General features: G+C 36.1%; 1 protein-coding gene across 4 annotated transcripts in view; it reads left to right on the top strand.

Annotated features, from left to right (window-relative positions):
• Positions 1-21,438, top strand: part of LOC101893262 (SET domain-containing protein SmydA-8) — a 48,966-nt gene extending 27,528 nt beyond the window's left edge. For 3 of the 4 annotated variants that reach the window (XM_011295375.3, XM_011295374.3, XM_059121809.1), the window contains exon 2: positions 20,727-21,438. In XM_011295375.3, coding sequence (XP_011293677.1) covers positions 20,727-21,164 — 438 coding nt within the window. In that variant the 3' untranslated portion in view covers positions 21,165-21,438. Of the gene's footprint in view, positions 1-509; positions 1,679-20,726 lie in introns of those variants that run through there. The other variant, XM_005186251.4, reaches the window with a different exon arrangement.
• The last annotated feature ends 971 nt before the right edge of the window (positions 21,439-22,409 follow it).

Here is a 22,409-nt window from a genome sequence, read left to right as displayed (position 1 = left end):
AAGTTTTCCTGCGAGAGAAAAACGGATGGTCTTCTGCGATAGAATATCTAGTGGTATTATACGAGAAAAAAGCTCAAGGTCTTCTACGAGAAAATACCTCAAGGTCTTCTACGATAGAAGACTCCAAGTCGACCTCAAAGTCTTCTATGAATGATACACGGTCTTCTATGAGGTGGGAAGACCTCATTTTCTCAATATCTTCTCTTTAAGGATGTCTTCTTTTTAAGAAGAGCTCAAGCCTTGTTATGAAAGAATTACTTAGAGATGTATTTTATCGGAGACCTTTGGGGTTTCTATCTGAAAAACCTCAGTGTTTTACATTCGTTTCGACCTGTGGGGTCTTCTGAAAATCCAATCTTTTTCGATATTCAATTTGTCTCCCTGTTCCGTATTTCCAAAAACCCAAAAACATTTCCCATCCCAATACCCCGGCCGGAGACTGTGAAGAACTACAACAACATACTATTTGCGGATGAAACCAGAGGCCAATTGTCGAAGAAATATTTATGCCGCTTAGTTATCTGTTGCAACTCGCGTCGTGCGGTACACTCTCTGAAAGAGCAAAAACGTGAACGGGCAAAACAAACAAAAAACCAATTTTTTTTTCAAACATTTCACACACACAGACACACTCGCAAATGACCGTTACTAGATGCGTGTGAGAAGAAAAAGAAGTTCTCGTTCCAAACAAATTGTCCATCATCATCAATATTCGTGAGTTTAAATTCGGGTGGTGGTGTTGTCATTGGAGTTCCCAAGTGAAGTGAGTGGCCATACAACAATAGCAGCAACAACAATGGCGACACCAACTGAATTGGCTCGACTCGTTGACCTGCATTTGGCGGATTTACGTGACCCTGAGCCCAACTGGACAATAGGCCCATCACCGATGGCCGGACGTGGTGTATTTGCCACACGCGACATCCAACAAGGTGAGCTGATATTTCGCGAGCGTGCCCTGGTGGTGGGGCCCACAGCACGCAAAGGCTCCATACTGAACACATGTGTCTGCTGTCATAAATTGCTGGCGGTCAAGGATTTTTTATGCAAAAACAAATGCACCCTACCAGTCTGTGATAAATGCAGTGATTCGGAGCAGCACCGCAACGAGTGTGAGCTGTTCCGGCGCTGGCAACCTAAAGATCTGCAAAAGGGTAAGGATGATGATGCCGAGGCGGATTGTTGTCCCGTCAATGCCATGTCGTTGCGTATACTGACCGCTGTGCGGGTTTTCTTTCTGCAGCCGGATCAAAGGGCTCTGGTCCAGGCCATGCAGGCCAACGATGATAAGTGTTATCGTGGTGAAATCATAAAGGCGGCCCAATGTTTTCGTAAATTTCCCACCACTGATAAACCTTACATGGATAAGCTGTTCCGCGTGGTGGGTGTCCTTAATACAAATGCTTTTGAGGCACCCTGTCGCATGGGAGATCATGAGATATTGCTGCGCGGATTGTTTCCCCTGACTGCCGTCATGAACCACGAATGTACTCCCAATGCCAGTCACTATTTCGATAATGGCCGCATGGCTGTGGTACGTGCTGCACGTTTTATTCCCAAGGGTGGTGAGGTGACCACGACCTATACCAAGATACTGTGGAGCAATTTGACCCGTTGCATTTTCCTGAAAATGACGAAAAACTTTATATGTGACTGTGCGCGTTGCAATGATAATACGGTAAGTTTGGAGGGGGGGGGGGGAGAATGTTTGTTTATTTGTGGTGTGCGGAGGGGAGAGGTGATGGATGGATGGATGGATGGTCACTCTAACAAACAACGCATAAAAACAGCGAAAGTGTATAATTAAATTAGCCAATGTGGTATTGTGGTAATACATCATTTTTATGGTTTCGCCCAGATGGCTGATGGATGGGCTGTGGAGGAGGAGGGGGTGGCGGTGTAGGTTGTGAAAGGTTATTGCGGAGGAATGTTTGTGTCTTGTTTTTTTCTGTTGTAATTTAATAATGCGAATAGGTGCGACATTTACGGCATTATATTGATGAGTGTTAATATTTACCTTTTTCAATAATGTCAGCGAAGTTTTGGAAGCCACCAGGTGGTTGTAACTAAATGCGTGTTAATAAATACCGGTGCGTATTGAGAGTAAACAAGATATGGCTTATGATAGCTGTAGCCTTCAACATATTGTGGAGCAGAGATGTGTAGGTGGAGTGTAAGTGAAACCAGTTGGAAAGCTTCAGTAAGAGTTCCGACAGATATGTACTGTTAGAATTTCCTTAAAGGGTATACCCTCTTTTAGAGGACGTAAAAAAAGTTCGAAGCTACATATTCCAATTTTAAATTCTTAGAGAGAAATTTGGAATAATTGTGCATTTTAAGAGAGTTATTATAACCTAAGTCATATGGCTAGACTAGGCTAGACTCCGACCTTCAGTCATATGCCTGGTGTGCACGATAACCCCCGAAAGGAGGCCGTATCAAATGATATATACCCCTCTATCAAATGATATATATCCCCCATATATCATTTGATACGGCCAAAATTGAAGCACCATAATAACGGTTATATACCAAAAGTGCCTCATCGAAATAACCGTTTTAGACTCCAGGTCTCTTTGGAACAAATCCGTTTCAGGACATTTGGAGTCGATCTAATGATGTCCTTTCGTGCGTCCGTCTGTCTGGAAGGCTGGTGCGTGCGAAAACTCTCGAAAGGAGTATCCGGTTTGGTCCGAACTTGGTACATTGAAATATTATTGTCAAACTTAGATCGAGTTCGGAGATGGGCAGTATAGGTCCACTCCTTTTGGTACCGTCCGTCCGACTACCTGGCTGGTTGGTGCGCACGGGAACTCTCGAAGGGAATATCCGATTTGATCCAAACTTGGTACATCGTAATATTATTGTCAAACTTAGATCGAGTTCGGAGATGGACTATATTGGTCCACCCCTCTGGTACCTCCCCCAAAAATGTATTTTTTGCACAGAAAGAGAAACGATGATCCGATTTTGCTCCAACTTTGCAAATCCTAATATTAGCATCAGTGCTAGGTCAAGTGCGAAAATGGACTATATCGGTCCACTCCTTCTGGTACCTCCCCCACAAAAGGTCAAAATTTTGAATAATTCTAACTCTTATTAAATGTGATTTAAGAGTCCGATTGTCTTCAAATATCACGCAACCCCATATTATTATTAACCCAAGGTCTGGTGTTAAGATGGACTATATCGGTCCACTCCTTCTGGTATCTTCCCCGCAAAAGGTCGAAATTTTCAAAAAGAGGAACGATAATGCAATTTTACCCCAACTTTGCATATAGTAATATTTGCGTCGGTGCTAGGTCAGTTGCGAAAATGGATAACATCGGTCCACTCCATCAAGTACCTCCTCCACAATGGGTAAACATTTTGAATAATTACAACTCTTATAAAATGTTATGTAAGAGTTATATTGTCTTCAAATTTCACACATCCCAAAAATGTTATGAACCCAAGGTCTAGTGCGAAGATGGGTCAAAATTTTGAATATCCATGAAGCTCATAACAAAAGATCTGTTGTGAAGATGGGATATATCGGTCTACTCCTTCTGATACCTCCCCCACAAGAGGTAAACATTTTCAATATCCATGAAGCGAAATTAACTTCCGAATTCATTCAAGACTCGGTACGTCTCAATATCTCTATCAAAACAGGATCTGTTATAAAAACGGTAAAGATCGGATCATTCCTTTTGGTACCTCTCCCGGAAAGGTTCAAAGTTTTGAATACGCATGAAGCTAAAAAAGCTATAAGACACAAAAATTTACATGCAAATCCATTCTGACTTGACACATCATCTGTTATAAATATGGTAGAGATCAATCCATTCCTTTTGGTACCACCTCAGAGTTTTGAATAACCAAAATGATAAAAAAATCCGAAATAAGCATCCGGTTCTCTTCATATTTCACACATCCCATTATTTCTATTAAAACATGATCTGCTGAGAAGATCGGATATATCGATTTACTCCTTCTGGTACCTCCGCCACAAGGGTCAACATTTTGAATATCCATGAAGCTCAAAAAAGCGTAATTAGCATCCAATTCCATTTACACTTGGTACGTCTCAATATTTCAAAATAAGATCAGTTATAAAGATGGAAGAGATCGGACTATTTTTTCTGGTACCTCTCCCACATAGGGTTTTAGATTTTGAAAATCAAAACCGCCAAAAGAGAGCGAAATAAGCATCCAACTATCTTCAAATTTCATCTGTTGTGAAGATAATATATATCTGCGAACCTCTTCTGGTACCTCACCCACAAAGGTTCACAATTTTCAATACAATACAGCTTGCTATATGAAAATATTTCTCTCAACCAGAAGCCTGTGGTGAATATGGAATTTATGGATTTCTCAGAAAATTGGATATAAATGATGAATGATTGACTATTTTATAGGAGGAAAAATCATTGCAGAGATTCCGTTATTCCGTTATTTTTTCAACATTTTTCGCAGTAGACTACTGTCAATGTACTATTACTTTTCCGCAGAGCTAAAATTTATCTGTTATTTTTTGGGTCGGTATTTAACTATTTACCATACAAATAAATATAAATACACACATCTCACTGTAGTTTAAGTTCCTATTTAGTACATTTCCAATGCCCAAATGAAATATTTAAAACAATTGCAATCACCAAAAGAAACTAAAACACTTAAAAACTCAACAATAACCTGTCAAAATGGTCACTAAATAAATAGGTCGTTGTCTATATATTGAGTGACAGTGTTGCGTTGGTTGAACTTTTTTCTATAAATATTTTGAAATTTGAGAGGAAACACTTTTCAAGTCAAAAAAAATAATAGATATGCATATTTTTTAAGAAAGAAAATTTAGACCACCTGTGGAGACTTCCACGAACTTTTTTGTTTGGAAAATTCAGTGTATCGACGTAGTTCAAAATATGAAAAGACTAAAAATATTGGTTTCGTTCCAACGGTTCGTGTTGGGCCATTTTAGTACGCAAAATGTAAAAATGGTTCGTTTTGACAATTTTTTTGTTGAATTAAACGTCATACATCGTACTAAATTTTCAGACTTTCAAGATTTCATATATAATTCATGTTTTGTCCTATTTAGGAAAGAATGATAGGAAAATATTTAACCTTCAAATTCTTTAATTTTGAATTTTTTTTTGGGGAGGTAAAAATCATTGTACAATGGACCCACATCCCATTTTTGTGTCCAAAATTATTTCAACGTCTCCATATGTATACCCTGAAAATCGACAGTGAGCTCAATATCAAATTTCAGAATTTTATCTCTATACCTTCACCCAATACCAAATTTACAAACATTCAGTGTGCATGTGCAAAATAATCTACATCTCTCCACCTTAGACAAATGTTCGAGGTTCCAGCTCTATCCCTTCACCCAATACCAAATTTAGTACCATTTAGTACTTTTCGAACAATTAACACCACAAGTTACCAACAAATATCAAATTTGAGGATTCCAGCCCTTTCCCTTCACCCAATACCAAATTTAGTGCTTCTCGTAGAAATATAGTTCACATTTCCAAAAGCACCTCCATATCTTAACCCTTACACCAACAGTGGCATCTTTATCAAATTTATGGGTCTCAATTCCATTCCATCACCCAATACCCAATTTAGAACTTTTTCGAAAAACTATAGAGCACATTTCCAAGATCACCTCCATATCTCAATTCCAGCTACTAACAGACACCTCAATATAAAATTTAAGGTTTCCAGCCATACCCCATCAGCCAATACAAAATTTAGTACTTTTTAGTACTTATATAGGACCAATTTTCCGACTACCGGCAAATCTTAAACACAGATACAACCTGCAATCTTAATATCAATTATTGTGCCAATACCAAATATAGTACCATTTAGTATTTTTCGTACAAATATAGATACCTTCATCCAATACCAAATTTAGTACCATATAATATTTTTCGTACAATTGTAGTACACATTTTAGTACCATTTAATATTTTTCGTACAATTGTAGTACACATTTCCAAAAACTCCTCCATAACTCGTTTGCAGATACCAACAGAAACCCTAACATCAAATTTGGGTTTCCAGCCCTATAACTTCAGCCAATATGAAATTTAGTACCATTTAGTACTTTTCATACGAATATACTACATATTTCCATAACCACTTCTATATCTTACCCACAGACGACTACAGTGTCATCTATAGAAAAATTTATGGGTTTCCGCCTTATTCCTCCACCCAATTTCCAATGTAGCACATTTGGTACAATTAGTACACATTTCCGAAACAACATCCATATCTTAATTTCAGATACCAACAAAGAGCTCGGCATAAAATTCGAATATTCCACCTCTATCTCTTCGCCCAATACTAAATTTAGGACTGAGATAAAAAAACTGTAACGAAGTCAAACGCGATAAGTTTTACAATTTTTTTTTTAAATTTTATTGAATGAAAGCAATAAATATCGGAAATAGCATGAAATTTTAGAATAAGTTTAGATTTGTTCGAATTGTTCACCTTTGACACGCATTATGGCCTTCAAACGGCCAAAGAAACCGTCACACGCTGCCCGAATGTTGCTCTGCGGTATTTTGCCCCATTCCCGGCGAAGCGCTTGCTTGAGGTGATAGACACTTTGGTATATTTTAGTGCCAACCTTGCTTTCCAAAACACTACAGACACAATAGTCCAACGGATTAGTATCCGGAGATTTTGGTGGCCATTGTGCGATGGAAATGAAGCGAGGAACCTCGTTTTGTAACCATTCTTGGGTTGCGCGGGCTGAGTCCTGTTAGAATGTCCAAGGTCTGTGGCCAAAATGTTTGCGTGCCCAGAGCTTTAATACACCCTCCAGAAAATTTTCGCGATAATATTCGGCATTTATTCTCATGCCACGGTCAATTAATACGAGCGGAGAGCGACCTTCAACTGTTATGGCGGCCCACACCATCATCATGGCCGGCGCTTTAGTTCTGGTGGCCAACCGAAGGTGCACATTCTCAGCTGACCTTTTTGGCAAGTAATAACCATCCTTTTGTTTGTTTACAAACTGCTGGACAACGAATGTTTTCTCATCGTCGACGGAGAAAACCAAATTCGGCAGTTCACCACTTTTGGCCAAGCGAAGCAACTCTTTAGCTCTTTTGAGTCTATTTTCTTCCTGCTGCGATGTAAGTTCTTTCACTTTTTGGACTTTCAATGGCTGTACCCCGAGCTAATTTTGCAATATTTGCCGAGTGGAATATTGCGATATGTTTAGCTCACAAGCAGTTTTTGGCCACTGCGACGCGGGTTTCCATCAAGTGGCTTCTTTATATTTCGAACCATTTCTGCTGATGTTGCTGTTTTCTTCCGCCCACTTCCTTGACGTAGGGCTACGCTTTGAGCGATGGTATGAGACACAAAAGATTTATTCACATTTAAATACTGGAGTGCTCTAACGATAGCCACTTGTGGTTTTCCAGCCAAATATAAAGAAATCACACTATCACGCTTGAATTCCATCACGATTAACTTTGGAACTGGAAAATTCTCACCAAAATGCTTTTGTACGTTTATAAAGAACATAATGAGCTATCACTGGAATAATTTTAAAAACTCTCGGACAAGTGGCTTAGAAATGACAGCAGTTTGAAGTTTGTTGCAGTTTTTTCTTCTCATCCTGTACAAATTTTGAAACAATTCCGGTTAATAATGTCGCTAATATTATCAAAATACCAAATATTGAGTGGTACCGTTGTATGGAGGTTACATGTGGGCCCGAATATGATCATTAAATACGGTCAATAATGTATCTAGAATGACCGAAATACCAAATATTGGTATTTAGTTGCTATTCGAAAAAGTGGATTGACATGACCCATTTTGACGTGACATTTACGGATTTAACCTGCCTACTGGCAAAATACACATGTGTGCAAAATTTTAGACATTTATCTCAATGTGTTCGAAAGATACAGTGATTCAACAGACAGATGGTCATCGCTAAATTTACTTAGAAATATATCTAACAGTTTAAAGTTACGGAATGTGGACGCTAATGAGGAAGCAGAGCGATATACAAATTTTCTTATTGAAACACTCAGCACATATATCGACACATAATCCTTTAAAAACGTTTAAGTCACATGCGACTTTTTACGTCCTTCTCACATCGTGGTGTAGGGTATAATTACCTGCAATATCCCCTAACCTAAAGTAGCCTGTGTGTCCCATTGTGTGACTAAAAGTTCTTGCAACACAAACTTTGGTACTTGTGGAGAAATTTATTTAAATTATATTCTTTACTGCTGCTCCATCCTCCATTGTGTTGCAGTTTATACAAAAAAAAAAAAAAAACACTCATATTAGCAACACTTGCATGTTTCTTGTTGTTGCTGTTGTTCCTGCTCTCTCTCGCTTGCTTAACCGCCATCCATTAAATGGACGCAAGTGTTTAAAGTGCCTTTGCCTGACATAAAATGCTTTTGCATCTTTTATTCATTCATTCATAGTTTAAGTGACTACAACTACAAGAACAACAACAAAAAGCTATTTCATTTTTGAATAGAAACAACAATAAATTGCACGAAACATTTTCTGATGTAAATACAAAAGTTGTTGTTGTTGTAGTTTCTGTTGTTATTTTAATGCAGTTTTACTTGAAAACTTTTGTGATATCCCTGCAAGACTTTTTTCAACTAGTTGAGAAAATCGTTAGTTATAAATGCATTATTCTACAACTAACTACAAATTAGTTGAAAAGTCATCTGGAGATCAAAAAGCAAAGTAACCACTACTGGTTGATATTCAGATGACTTTTCAACTAATTTAAAGTTAGTTGTAGAATAATGCATTTACTAACTAACTTACCAGCGGGGCATTTTTCAACCAGTTGAGAAAATCGTTAGTTACAAATGCATTATTCTACAACTAACTTCAAATTGGTTGAAAAGTCATCTGGATATCAACCACTTCAAACACCTAAACGAAAATAAAATGCAAAAACAAAACACATATAAGTTCTCTAGAGAAAAAAGCAGCCCTAAAAAGCAAAGATGATTGGTTATATCAAACTACTTTGCAATAATTCGCATAATACATTTCCAAAAATACTTCGATATAAATGCAACGTACAATAATACAAGCTAGTGCTGCTAACCTTAATACACAAGTACATATGCTTAGAAAAACAGTGCAGCCAAATAGAAAATAAAGAATTTGATTAGCAAAACAAAAAAATAAATAAATAAAAAAAATAAATAAAAAAAAATCTTTTTGAACTTTTTTAACATATTTTTCAACTGACTAAAAATTGGCTTAAAAGTAATTGGTTTATAGTTAGTTTAAAAGTAACTAGTTTATATTTAGTTTCAAAGTAATGCAGGAATGGACAATTGTCCACTGCCTAGCTCATCCCCATGTTAAAATAGTTAGTTGGCGTAAAGGAAATAAATCAAAAAACAAACTAGTTGTAGTTTTTTTTAAACTAATTTTAAATTAGTTTTAAACCAATTTATTTCCCTGCAGGGATGTTAATTAGTTGTTCGTTGCTAGTGGACATTGACAAAGAATATTTTAATTAAACTACCAAAAAAAAAAAAAAAAATGAATAAAAATAAGAGAGAGAGAGAGGCCCCAAGAGAAATAGTCAAGGAAGCAAATGCGTACAATGACCTTCCAAAGGTGACAAGCATTAAGTCATGATTGACATGCCTACAAAAATGTATGTCTTTGGGGATTAAAGGTCAGTCGTGTTTTGTGCGCTAGACAAAAAAAGATTAACATTCGAAAATGAAGAAATTAATTTAAAATAAAACTGAAAAGTAGAAAAAAAAAAAAACACATAACCTTCGCACTATTAAAAATAAAGAGAGTTTCTTAAGGAAAAATAATACGGTATTCTTGTTTGGAGCAAATTAAGTAAATTGCTGACCGTAGACAAAAGCTATCCCTCAGAATCTTCAGGCAGGGCATCAATGAGATGCTCAAAATCGAATATCAAACCCATGTGATATCTTACAACACTTCTTTTTTTGGGAGTTTTAAGGGGAATTTGAACTTAATTTAACTTTTTGAAATGACATAGATTTTTTCTATTTTTCCAGAAATTAAAAATTAATCAGGAATGAAATTCTGTGATTCAGAATGGGTTTTTATACCCTACAACACTATGTGTTGGTGGTATTATAAGTTTGATTGGGCCAAAAATTATGTAACACCAGGAAATATTGATTTCCCACATAGGAAAGTCATATATGGATCATCCTAGCTCGCCGAGCTGAGTCGATCTAGCTATGTATATCCGTCCGTCCTTCTGTCCGTCTGTCCATGTTAATTTGTAATCACTCTACAGGTCGCAATTATTGCCCGATCTTAACGAAATTAAGAATGTAGGTGGGGCTTGGACCAGAATAGAACCCTATTTCTTTTGGAGATGATCGCCAAATGTTTAGGGGTTGAAATGGACCAAAAACTGAAAAATTTAATGATTTTGCAGTTGCTCTACAGGTTGCAATTACAGACCACTCGACGCGGAAGTTGGCATGGGGTTAGAGCTTAGGGATGGGCAGAAGCCTTCCAATTTGGATGGTCATCGGGTAGTATTTAGTGGGCGAAAAAGGCCACAACATTTGTGTTAAATAAAAGTCAAATTTTCCACTAAACCGCGAATATTTTTAATCCCGGCGAAATCACAAATAGACGAACAAGGTCAATTCTGACCGTTACGTAGTTACCGATAGTAAATATATCGTTTATATATAGCGAAATATATACAATGTGTATATACAAAGGAATGGGATGTTAGTTAGAATGCTTATATTTCAAGAATAGCTGGACCGATTTTGACAAATTTTGTCAATTCAGAATGCCCTCTTGGTGTGAAAGTATAAAATCTAAAAAAATCGCATAAAAATATGCCAATAATTAAATATAGATTTTGTAGTATTTTGTGACATTAAATTATTTTTATCGCATGCGATTTTTTCATTTTGACGAGTACATTTTTGAAGAGTACATTTTGTAATATTTTTTCACCTTACAACGCAGGTTGGGGTTATTCTATACAGATTGCAATTATCGTCCGATCCTCACGAAATTTTTCACAAGGGTAGGGTTAGGCTCAGAAGGGCTAGGTCTATTGTTTTCAAAGATGTCCGCAATATATTTAGAGGTTGAAATGGACCAACAAAAAATGTTGCTGATTTTGCAGCCGCAAAAAGTTAAAGTTTAGGATAGCGGGTAGAATGGACCACTACCTTTGTGTACAAAATACCAGCATTACTTACTGGCGATATCCGAAATACTTCTGTCTTTTTTATGCTGATTTCGTTGACGTATATCCAAATATCGTAGACAGGCAAATCATATAAATGAAAATAAATTTGAAGATTCAGAGGGTCCTCTTGCTTTTGGAGATGATCGCAAAATATTTGTGGGCTCAAATGAACCAAAAACTGAAATAAAACCTGATCACACAATTGAAGCCAATAGACACGCCTGAGGAGAGAGCACGGCGGAGTGCGAAAATATTAGGCAAATGTCCCTGGTCAAAATGCTAAGGGTAATATCTGGGCAGTGTTCCGTCACATAATTTCAAAAGCGAAATCTTCCAAAATGGATTTGGACATAAGGGGGCTTCTAACATATTGCAGTGTTGTAGGGTATCACATGGTCGGCTCCGCACGACTATAGCCTTTGCTTACTTGTTTTTTGACTAATATTCTGTTACTTTTAAGAAAATATATATTTTTTTTAATTTTGCCAAATTTGTTTGACAATTTTTCCTACCCGAATATACTATACCCGAATATGTATGTATGTATATCCTCAGCCAATGTTCGATTATTGAAATATATATTTTGACTTATTTTATGATTATTCACATTGTTGACATTCTATTGAGTAGGTTTCGAAGGAATGGGTCAATATTGTCTATTTTGTATCGGACCTAAATAAATATAATATAAACTTTGCGACGTGTCAGGTTTGGACCATATCGACAGCCCCCTTCAATTTATATGAGGTAATCGATAATTTTTTAGAAAATGTTAAACGTATGCGCGACGTACCACATATAGTCGACATTTTTATACTTCTTCTAATACAGGTAAAAATATTGGTATTGGCAAAATTACAGGAAAATCGAACATTTATATTCAACATTTCATTCACTTTGGGCTGAAATTAGCTATTTGGTGCACAAGAAACCTAAAATCGGATGAAGATATATAGAGGAGCTATACCCAAATCTGAACCGATCTTGATAAAATTTGAATCATGTATTGCTGGGCTGAATCTAATATCTGGTACTAAATATCTTTTTTTTTTGGGTGTATATTACGAATGTGAGGGACTTAAACACCAAATCGGACGAAGATATATAGGGGAGCTATAGCTATATTTGAACCGATTTTCACCAAATTTGAAGCTCATGCTTGTAGGCTGAATTCGGCCAGATGTAGTAAATTTCAAACCATTTAGACTGATATTAGCCATTTGGTGCACAAGAAACCTAAAATCGGATGAAGATATGCATGGGAGCTATATCTAAATTTGAACCGATTTTCAACAATTTCAATAGGGTTCGTCCTTAACCCAAAAAAATGTTATTTAGAAAAATTCATCCCAATCGAACAATGAATTCGACCTGCATTTTGTTTACAAAAATACATGGACAGACGGACGGACGGGCATGCATAAATCTACTCAAAATGTGATGCTATGCTGATCACTAAAAGAAACTACGGGTCTATCTCGTTTTCTTCTCCCTGTTATAAACAAATGTACAAAGCCAAAATACCCTTACCACTATGTGGTGTAGGGTATACAAATCTTGAACACTATGTGGGGGAGGTACCAGAGGAAATGGTCCGACACGTACCATCTTTATAAAAGATCTTGTGTTAATGATAATATTGAGACGTACGAAGCCTGAATGGAATCGGATGTTAATTTCGCGTTTTGTGAGTTATAAGGATATTCAAAATGTTGTCTATTTGTGGGGGGGGGGGGGGCTACCAGAAGTAGTGGAACGATACATTCCATATCACAGCAGATCTTGTGTTAGTAGAAAAAATGGGATGTGTGAAATTTGAGGAGAACAGGATGTTTATTTCGGATTTTATGATCGTTTTGGTCTTATAAAATTTTGACCCTTTGTGGGTGAGGTACCATAACAAATGGTGCGATCTCTAACATCTTTATAACAGATCTTATGTTGATGGAAGTATTGAGATGTGCCAAGCCTGAATGGAATCGGTTGTTAGTTTCGCGTTATATGAACTTCAAGGATTTTCAAAATTTTGACACCAGACGGAGTGGACCAATATATCTCATCTTCTTACCAGACCTTGGGTTAAATATTGTGATCTGTGCAAATTGTAGACAATCGGACAATTATTTCACATTTTATAAGAGTTAAAATTATACAAAATGTTTGTCTTGGGATAGAATTCTGGAATTTGGTATCCAGGTGTCAGGAGAGGAGAGGTTTTTGACATGCGTATAATTGTACGAAAAGTATTGTAAAAGATTTGGAATTAAGTCTTAGGATAGGGATGGGATTCTGCCACTGTTGGTATATGTTTTTAAGAGACGGAGGTGGAGTTGGGAATTCGTACCATTATTGTTCTAAAAGTACTAAATAGTACTAAGTTTGCCGTTAAGTGAATGGATGGGCCCCTTATCCCGAAATTGCATATTAAAATCACCAATTTGCATTATCTAAAGATTCGGTTATGTTTCCTATACCTTCGTCGGATTTCTAATTTATTGTGCACCGAATGTGTACTATCGGTCCAAATGAGGTTAGACATTTGTGTGCTAGTAGCATGAATGTCAAATCTGGTGAAAATCGCGTCAGACCAAACGGCTGAAGCTGGGATCTTAAAACTTGGGCGAGGGTCACTTTTGGTCCGAAGGTGTCAATTAAAAGTACCAAACCGTACTAAATTCTGTACCCTTTGTGTTTGACGAACCAGTACAGCTAGTAATAAGGAGTGTATGATGGATGTACCAAAGGGTTTTGAGAAATACAAAAAGTACTAAAAAAATTCGATTTGGGTGAACCAATAGAGCTGGAATGCTGAAATTCGGAAATAAGATTACTATTATATCATAGGATTGATGTATGTAGGAAGTTTTGGAAATTCGCACTTATGTGTATTAGGTGATACTAAATTTGGTACAATTCGGATTTAGGGGAACCTACAGGTCTGGAATCCTGGAATTGGAAAATAAGATTTCTATTGGATTGTACGATGAAGGTTCTTATGGAAATTTCTACTTATGTACTGTTGTAAATAAGATTTATGTGCGACTGTATAATTGAGGTATGGAGGTAGTTTTGGAAATGTGTACCATAATTGTTCGAAAAGTACTAAGTGATACTAAATTGGGTATTGGGTGAATACATCAAATTGGAATCCCTAAATGTTGATGTTGATATATTACTATCTGGTATTGAGATGTGGTGGTGGTTTTACAAATGCTTACAATAATTGTTCGAAAAGTACTCATTTTGTATCACTATTGGTGTCTTGGATGGAGAGATGTAGATTGTTTTAGGTATGCATACTTAATGTTACTAAAATTAGTATTGGGCGAAGAGATAGATCTGAAAGTTGATATCGAGGTCACTGTCAGTGTCTAGGGTTTACATATGCAGACAAATAGTTTTGAAAAGGAAAATTAGATGTGGGTCCATTGTGTAATGATTTTATTTATGTCCACCTCGGTAAACTTCAAAATGAAAGAACGATGTATGAAGTTTTGTTTAAAAAATTGTATCAACCTGACCAAATTTTGTATTTTGGATTATAAACAAATTTAAAAGCAGTAAGTTCGGCCGGCCAATCTTTGAATACCCAACACCATTTGGAACGAATTTGGAAATTAAAAAAAATCCTTAAATAATTCTGTTAAATTTTAAAAATACCGAATATTACCGTTATATTGGGGTCTATACGACGTGTACCTACATAGGCATTGTTTGCTATTAGCCATTACAATATTCAAATTCTAAACTTGAAATAAACGATGAATATTGAAGCTAAAATCATCAAAATATCGTATATAGGGAGGAACCATTATATCGGAGTTGTGCGAAGACCTGGACCAGCATAGACAATTTTCTGTCACAGGCTATAGCATCCATTACTAACGTCAAATACGATATCTCAAACAATTTCGGTGGGTATAGTACCTAAACTCGTCAAAATACCGAATTTTGGGAGGTACCGTTATATGGGGGCTATACGAAGCCGTGGACTTGTACAGACAATTTTCTGTCATAGGCTGTAGTATTCATTGCAAACTTCAAATAGCTAATTTGAAACGATTCCGGTCAATAATGTCGCAAAATTCATCAAAATACCGAAAATATGGAGGTACCGTTGTATGGGGGCTATACCAAAACGTGAAGCAACATGGCCCATTTTCAACACCAAAAGTCCTGCAGACATAATATACATTTGAGTAAAATTTTATCAACCTATTTCATTTCGTTCGGAAGCTAGAATGATTTTCACAGACGGACGGACGCACAGGGCTAAATCGTCTTAGAATTTTACGCCGATCAAGAATACAGGGTGACATAAAAAACTACAACAAAGTCAAACGCCATAATTTTTACATTTTTTTCTTAATTTTATTAAATGAAAGCAAAAAATGTCGGAAAAAGCATCAAATTTTAAAATAAGTTTAGATTTGTTCGAATTGGTCACCTTTGGCACGAATTATGGCCTTCAAAAGGCCGATGAAACCGTCACACGCTGCCCAAATGCTGCTCTGCGGTATTTTGGCCCATTCCTGGCGAAGCGCTTGATTGAGGTGATCGACACTTTGGTATTTTTTAGTGCCAACCTTGCTTTCCAAAATACTCCAGACACAATTGTCCAACGGATTGGTATCCGGATAATAATTCGTGTGGCGAAACATTGTATGTATGGGTCCACGATTTGCTATAGCCCCCATATATCGGTACCTCCCGATATTCGGTATTTTGATGGTTTTTGGCATTCACTGATTTGTCTAAAAATTGGTATTTGTGGGTCATAATGGGTCCTTGTTCGTGTGGCGAAACATTGTATGTATAGGTCTACGTTTGGTATAGTCCCCATATAACGGTACGTCCCGATATTTTTTTGATGATTTTTGGTATTTTGATGATTTTTGACACATTTTTTCACGCATTTTTCTGGAAATTGGTAGTTATAGGTCATAATGGTTTCTAGCTCCTTTTGCGAGACATTGCATGCATACGTCCAAGATTTGGTATAGCCCCATATAGCCGCATTTCCCGATATTCGGTATTTCGATGATTTTTGACACATGTTCCCATGAATATTTCTAAGCATTGGTATATGTGGGTTATAATGGGTTCTAATGTTTCTTTTACCCTAAGGTGGAGGGTATTAAAAGTTTGGCCCGGCCGAACTTAATGTTTTTTTACTTGTTTTTTGTAGCGGTGTAAGTTATTGCACTTTTTGGAATTTCAATGGCTTTACCCCGAGCTCATTTTTCAATATTTGCCGAATGGAATGTTGCGATATGTTCAGCTCACAAGCCATTTTCGGCCATTGCGACGCGGGTTTCAATCAAGTTGCTTCTTTACCATTTCTGCTGATGTTTCTACTACGCTACCAGTATCACTGTAACGAGTGGAGAGGTACGAGACACAAAAGATTTATTCACATTTATGGCCACTTGTGGTTTCCCAGCCAAATATAAAGAAATCACACTATCACGCAGGAATTCCATTACGAATAACTTGTATTTTTTGGAAAATTCTCACCAAAATGCTTTTGTACGCTTGTAAACAATATAATGACCTGTCACTGAAATAATTTAACAGCTGTCGGACGAGTAGTTTAGACATGACATGACAGTCTGAAGTTGGGTGCAGTGTTTTTCTTCTCACCATGTATTGCGTAAGTTAGAGCAGGGCGGAAACCTACTGCTTTGTATGGTCATCAAATATCTAATTACATTTCATAACAACATCAAAAGTTGGGCTATTTTCAAAATATTTTAGGCGATGTTTACTTGGCCTCAGGAATATCAAATTATATATATTCTCTAAGTTTTTGAATAAATTCCAGCATTTTTTCTAAAAATTTAATTCATAGAAAAAATGACCTTTGTATGCTTTCATAAGAATTGAAATTTGATATTATTTTGAATGAGCGATGTTTGCTTTTTAATTGAAGCATACCGACGTTTGTGTTTTTGTTTGAATGAAATAATTCAAGGTTTTCAAAATTGCTTATTCACCTCGACCATGAACAACAACAATAATTGACCCGAATGTTCTGTTTGTCGTGTTTCAAACTGAATAATTGATCACCATTGGCATACGAAGTGGATATTTCTTTCAAACTTTTGTTGGTTCGGTTCTTTTGTTATTCTAAAAAGAATTCAAAATATTTAAAGTGATTTATAATTAAATATGTGGTCTCCGAAATTTTTTTGTTATTCAGACATAGAAATTGACTATATTTTGAGTATATTTATATATTTTTTTTTTTGGATGAAAAAAAAATATTAAATTTATGACGTCTGCAAATGACAATAGTAGGTACGTTGATATAAACAAATGTGTATATATAGAACGTATTTGTGGAAGCACGAATACATACATACTTGTTTGGCAGCCGAAACGTCATATTTGAAACATAACAACATGATTTAATAAGAAAATCATTGAAATTGGACCAAATGTATACGCATGTTAAGACGCTGGGAAAATCAAAATATTGATGAGAAAAAAGCGACACAAGCTAAAATTTGTGTATCAAATTTTAATTTATATGAAATGGCCTAAATTTCGGCAGTTGAAGTCTATTAAGAACTGTCCGTATCAATTTGTGACCGATCCTCATAAAATTGTGACCGATCCTCATAAAATTTTGCATGGAGGTGAGCTAAAGGTCAGAATAGAGGCTTATTGTTGGGGGGAGATGATCGCAATTTTCTTTTTGGAAATGACATGAACCAAAAACAGACACTTTTCTTGATTTTGCAGTTGCTTTTTGAGGATGAAAGGACCAAATACGATATCGTATATACCCCATATAACGGTACCTCCCTGCATTCGGTATTTTGACAATTTTAGGGGCATTATTCATCGGTGTTGTTTCAAATTTAGTATCTAGAGTTCGTAATGGGAACTAAAGTCTATGACAGAAAATTATCTATACAGCTTCAGGTCTTCGCATAGGCTACATATATCAGTACCTCCATATATTCTGTATTTTGACGATTTTAGGTGCAATATTCACCGACATTTTTTGAAATTTCGTATTTGAAGTTCCTAACAGGTACTACAGCCTGCGACAAAAAATTGTCCATGCAGGTGCAGGTCTTCGTATATCCTCGACATAACGGGACCTTCCTATGAGATTCGTATTTGAATATAGTAATGGTTAAGATTTTAACAGAATTTTTAACTGATTTTATTTTTTTTTTGAAAATTTCCAAATTCGTTCCAAATGGTGGAGGGTCTTTTCTACTTGTTTTTAAATTTCACACTTTTAGCTCTATGAGTGCATTTCTTAATTTCAGGACTCAAATTCTACTTGATCACACAAAATATAAATTGTAGCATATTAAGTATCATTTAGTACACATAAGTACGAATGTCTAAAACTTCCTACAAGCCCAATCTTACACTTCCACAGTAATCCCAATTCAAAGTTCAGCATTTCATTCTTATTTGGTTAGCCGGAATACAAATTGTACCAAATTTAGTAGCATTTAGTACCCATAAGTACAAATTCCCTAAGCTACCTCTATATTCCGGTTCTACACTCCCACAGTAATCACAATTCCAAATTTCAGGATTCCACTCCTCTTGGTACAAATTTTACAAAATTTAGTACCATTTAGTATTCGTATGTGTACGATTTTCCAAAACTTTCTACATACCGCAATCCTGCACTCCAACACTAATCTTAATTCAAAATTTCAGGATACATATTGTACTAAATTTAGTACCCTTTCGTACACTCAAATACAAATTTTTAAAATTTCCTAAATCATTTTATTTCGAATTTTTCGAATTTTATGATTCCACCCCTAACGGTTCGCCTAAATACAAATTGTACGAAATTTAGTACCATTTAGTACACATTTTCTAAAACCACCTTCATATCCCCAACCTACACTCCGACAGTAATCTTTTTCCAAATTTCTGAATTCCAACTCGATCGATTCTCTCAACATTTAAATTGTACTAAATTTAGTACCAATTAGTAAGAATTCCGAAATCTACCTACTTTCCCTAGTCCTATAATGCAATAGCAATTTTATTTCTAAATTTCAGAATTCTAGCTCAATCGCTTCAACCAAATCGAAATTTTACCAAATTTAGTACTTTTCGTGTACATAAGTACAAATTTTGAAAACGTCCTCTATTTTCTAATCCTATACTCCACCAGTTATGTTGATTTCAAATTTCAGAATTCCAGCTATATTCGTTCCTCCAAATTCAAACAGTACTAAATTTTGTACCGTTTAGCACTTTTCGTATACATGAGTACAAACTTACAAAACTGCCTCCTTACATCGACTCTACTCCTCAACCTTGATTCGCACTGTAAATTTAATGTTTTAATCTCTCCAAATGTAGTACATTTTAGTACTTTTCGTACACTTAGAGTGCGAATTTCCAAAAAACCCTATTATACACTCTCTCAGTGACCTTTAAATTTCAGGATCTCAGCTCCACCCCTTTCCTCCAAATTCATATTGTACTATATTTAGTACCTTTTAGTACTTTTCGTATACATGAGTACATAGTTCCAAAACTACCTCCCTACATCGACTCTACTCCTCAACCTTGATTCCCATTCCAATTTTTAGCTCTAACCGTTCGCATGAAACGAAATGGTACCAAATGTAGTATATTTTAGTAATTTTCGTACACTTATAGTGCGAATTTCGAAAAACCCTTTAGTACATCTATTCTGTGACTCTAGTTACAAATTTAAAGGTCCTAGGTTTACTGCTTCCTCAAATACAAAGGGTACCATATTTAGTAAATTTTAATACTTTTCGGACTGTTCTAGTACGAATTTTCACCAAAAATTTAGAAATTGTAATATATATCTGTTTATCCAAATTCAAATCGTACTAAATTTAGTACCTCCTTACATCTACTATACGCCTCAACCTAGATTCCCATTCCAAATGTAAAGTTTTTAGCTCTAACCGTTCACATGAAACGAAATGGTACCAAATATAGTTAATTTTAGTTCTTTTCGTAGAGGTATAGTGCGAATTTCCAAAAACCCTTTGTTACATCTATCATACACTCTATCAGTGACCCTCATTTCAAACTTAAGAGGTGTAGCTCTACTGCTTCCTCAAGTACAGAGGAGTAAGGATACTTAGGAATAAGGTAATTTAGTACCTTTTAATACTTTTCGTAACGTTATAGCACGAATTTTCAAAAATTCAGCATTATCTGACCCCTTCGGACCAAGTGGGATCCTCACTCAAAATTTAAAAATGTTAGCTTCAGCCATTTCGTCTACGCGAATTTACAAAAAATCTCAATTTAAACGTTTATTTCTTGCGGGTAGCTATACAAAGTATGCATAGTGGTGTAAGGTATCATATATTCGGCCCCGCCCGATTTTTTATCTTTCTTTACTGATTTTTTATGTTGCTCAGGGTAATTTAATTATATACAAATATTTACATATATATTACGACTTTTCCCCTTCATAACTTCTCCTCATCTCTATTTCTTCTTCTTCCAGGAAAATGGTACATATCTCTCGGCTCTCTTCTGCCGCCAGCAAGGCTGTAAGGGTATTATGATACCGGTACAAACCAAGACCCTGCAACCGGATTGGCGTTGCCTTACCTGTGAATCAGTATTTCCCCATTCGAAAATGGCTCGATATCAGGACTTTGCCTTGAATACCATCAACAATCGGATCAATGCCTGTAGCATTAGTGATATGATAACCTTCATCAATGATATGTGTCCCCGCTTTTGCCCACCATCCAATTATGTTCTGGTCGAGGCTAAACTTAATGTGATCTGGAGGATGTCACGGGCCACAACGGAGGTATTTACCGAAGAACAATTGAAATGTAAAGATCGTTATAGAGCCGAGTTGTTAGAGCTTTTGGAAAAATTGGGAGCCGGAGAATGCACCCTCAAGAAATTGATAACCGAAGAAAGGCTTTGAGAAGAAATTCATCCACAACGAAGCAGGAGAAGAAAGAAGTCGCTGGGAAGCTAGTCCACAAGGCATATTTAGTGCTGTTTATTAAATAGTATTGCTTTTGTTTTTTTTTTCTTTTTGTTTTTGTTATTGTTTTTAAGTAGCTAGGCAACTAAGTGATTACAAATTGTTGTGATTCGAAATGAATGAAATGAACTTATGATGTATTTAAGGAATGAAATAAAATAAAACAAACAACCACAACTAAATATTAAAACATGTTGCACACACACACACACCCAGTTTTGATTTTGTTGCAACAGCGCCCAACAGGAAAAAAGAAAGACAAATTAGAATGTGTTCGGACATTACACCATATTCAGACATCCTAATTGACATTTCTAGACAGCTGTCATTTTTTTGAGGCTATTTTTCTAGCCGGCATGAAAGTATGTAACGAATATGCCAAATATAAATATCATAATTATCATTATCTGTCTGTCGGTCTGTGAAAGTGTGTGCCGGGCTGTGCGCCAGCCGCTACTCAGTTCTACAAATTATTTTAATTATTTATTTTAGTTATTTTTTGGTCATTTTTTTTTTTTTTTCAAAATGAAATGAACTCAGGGTGAAATAATGCATAGTTTCGCCATGACGGTGCAGGTTGTCCGAAAAGGGGCCCACCATACATGTATGTACGTGGACGGGACAGACAATTGTGTACTTGCAAGCGGTCCCATACATCAGAGTGATCTCTGAACAACAAGCCATAAAGATGAGGTGTCGTAGATTTTGTTAAATATTTTAATAATGATTAGCGTCATAAGTGGACGTTTTTAAATTGAAATGCATTTGTTTTTTCATGTTCGGGTGGTTTTTGTAGTTGTTGTTATTCGCATCAACATTGTGTTTGAAGAGCAGACTACGATATAGAGGGCTAAGAATTCATATTAATAATAACAAGTAAAAAAAAAGCTCTAAGTTTGGCCAGGCCGAACCTTGAATACCCTCCACCATTTGGAACGAATTTGGCAATTTTCAAAAAATAAAAACCGTTAAAAGTACGACGAAGTGGACCAACTTTTTTTCATAATATCCAAAAGCGAAACTTGAAAAACATCAGTCGATAACGTGTCTAAAATCATCAAAATACCGGATATAGCGAGGTATCATTATATGGGGTCATACCAAAACGTGGACCTGCACAGACAATTTCCTGTCATAGGCTGTAGTATCCATGACGAACTTCAAATTAACGATGATGATTTT

The sequence above is a fragment of the Musca domestica genome, unplaced genomic scaffold, assembly GCF_030504385.1.
Source record: "Musca domestica strain aabys unplaced genomic scaffold, Musca_domestica.polishedcontigs.V.1.1 2, whole genome shotgun sequence".
Lineage (NCBI taxonomy): Eukaryota > Metazoa > Arthropoda > Insecta > Diptera > Muscidae > Musca > Musca domestica.
Note: the sequence above shows the minus strand (reverse complement) of the source record. Positions and strands in the feature narration are given on the sequence as shown.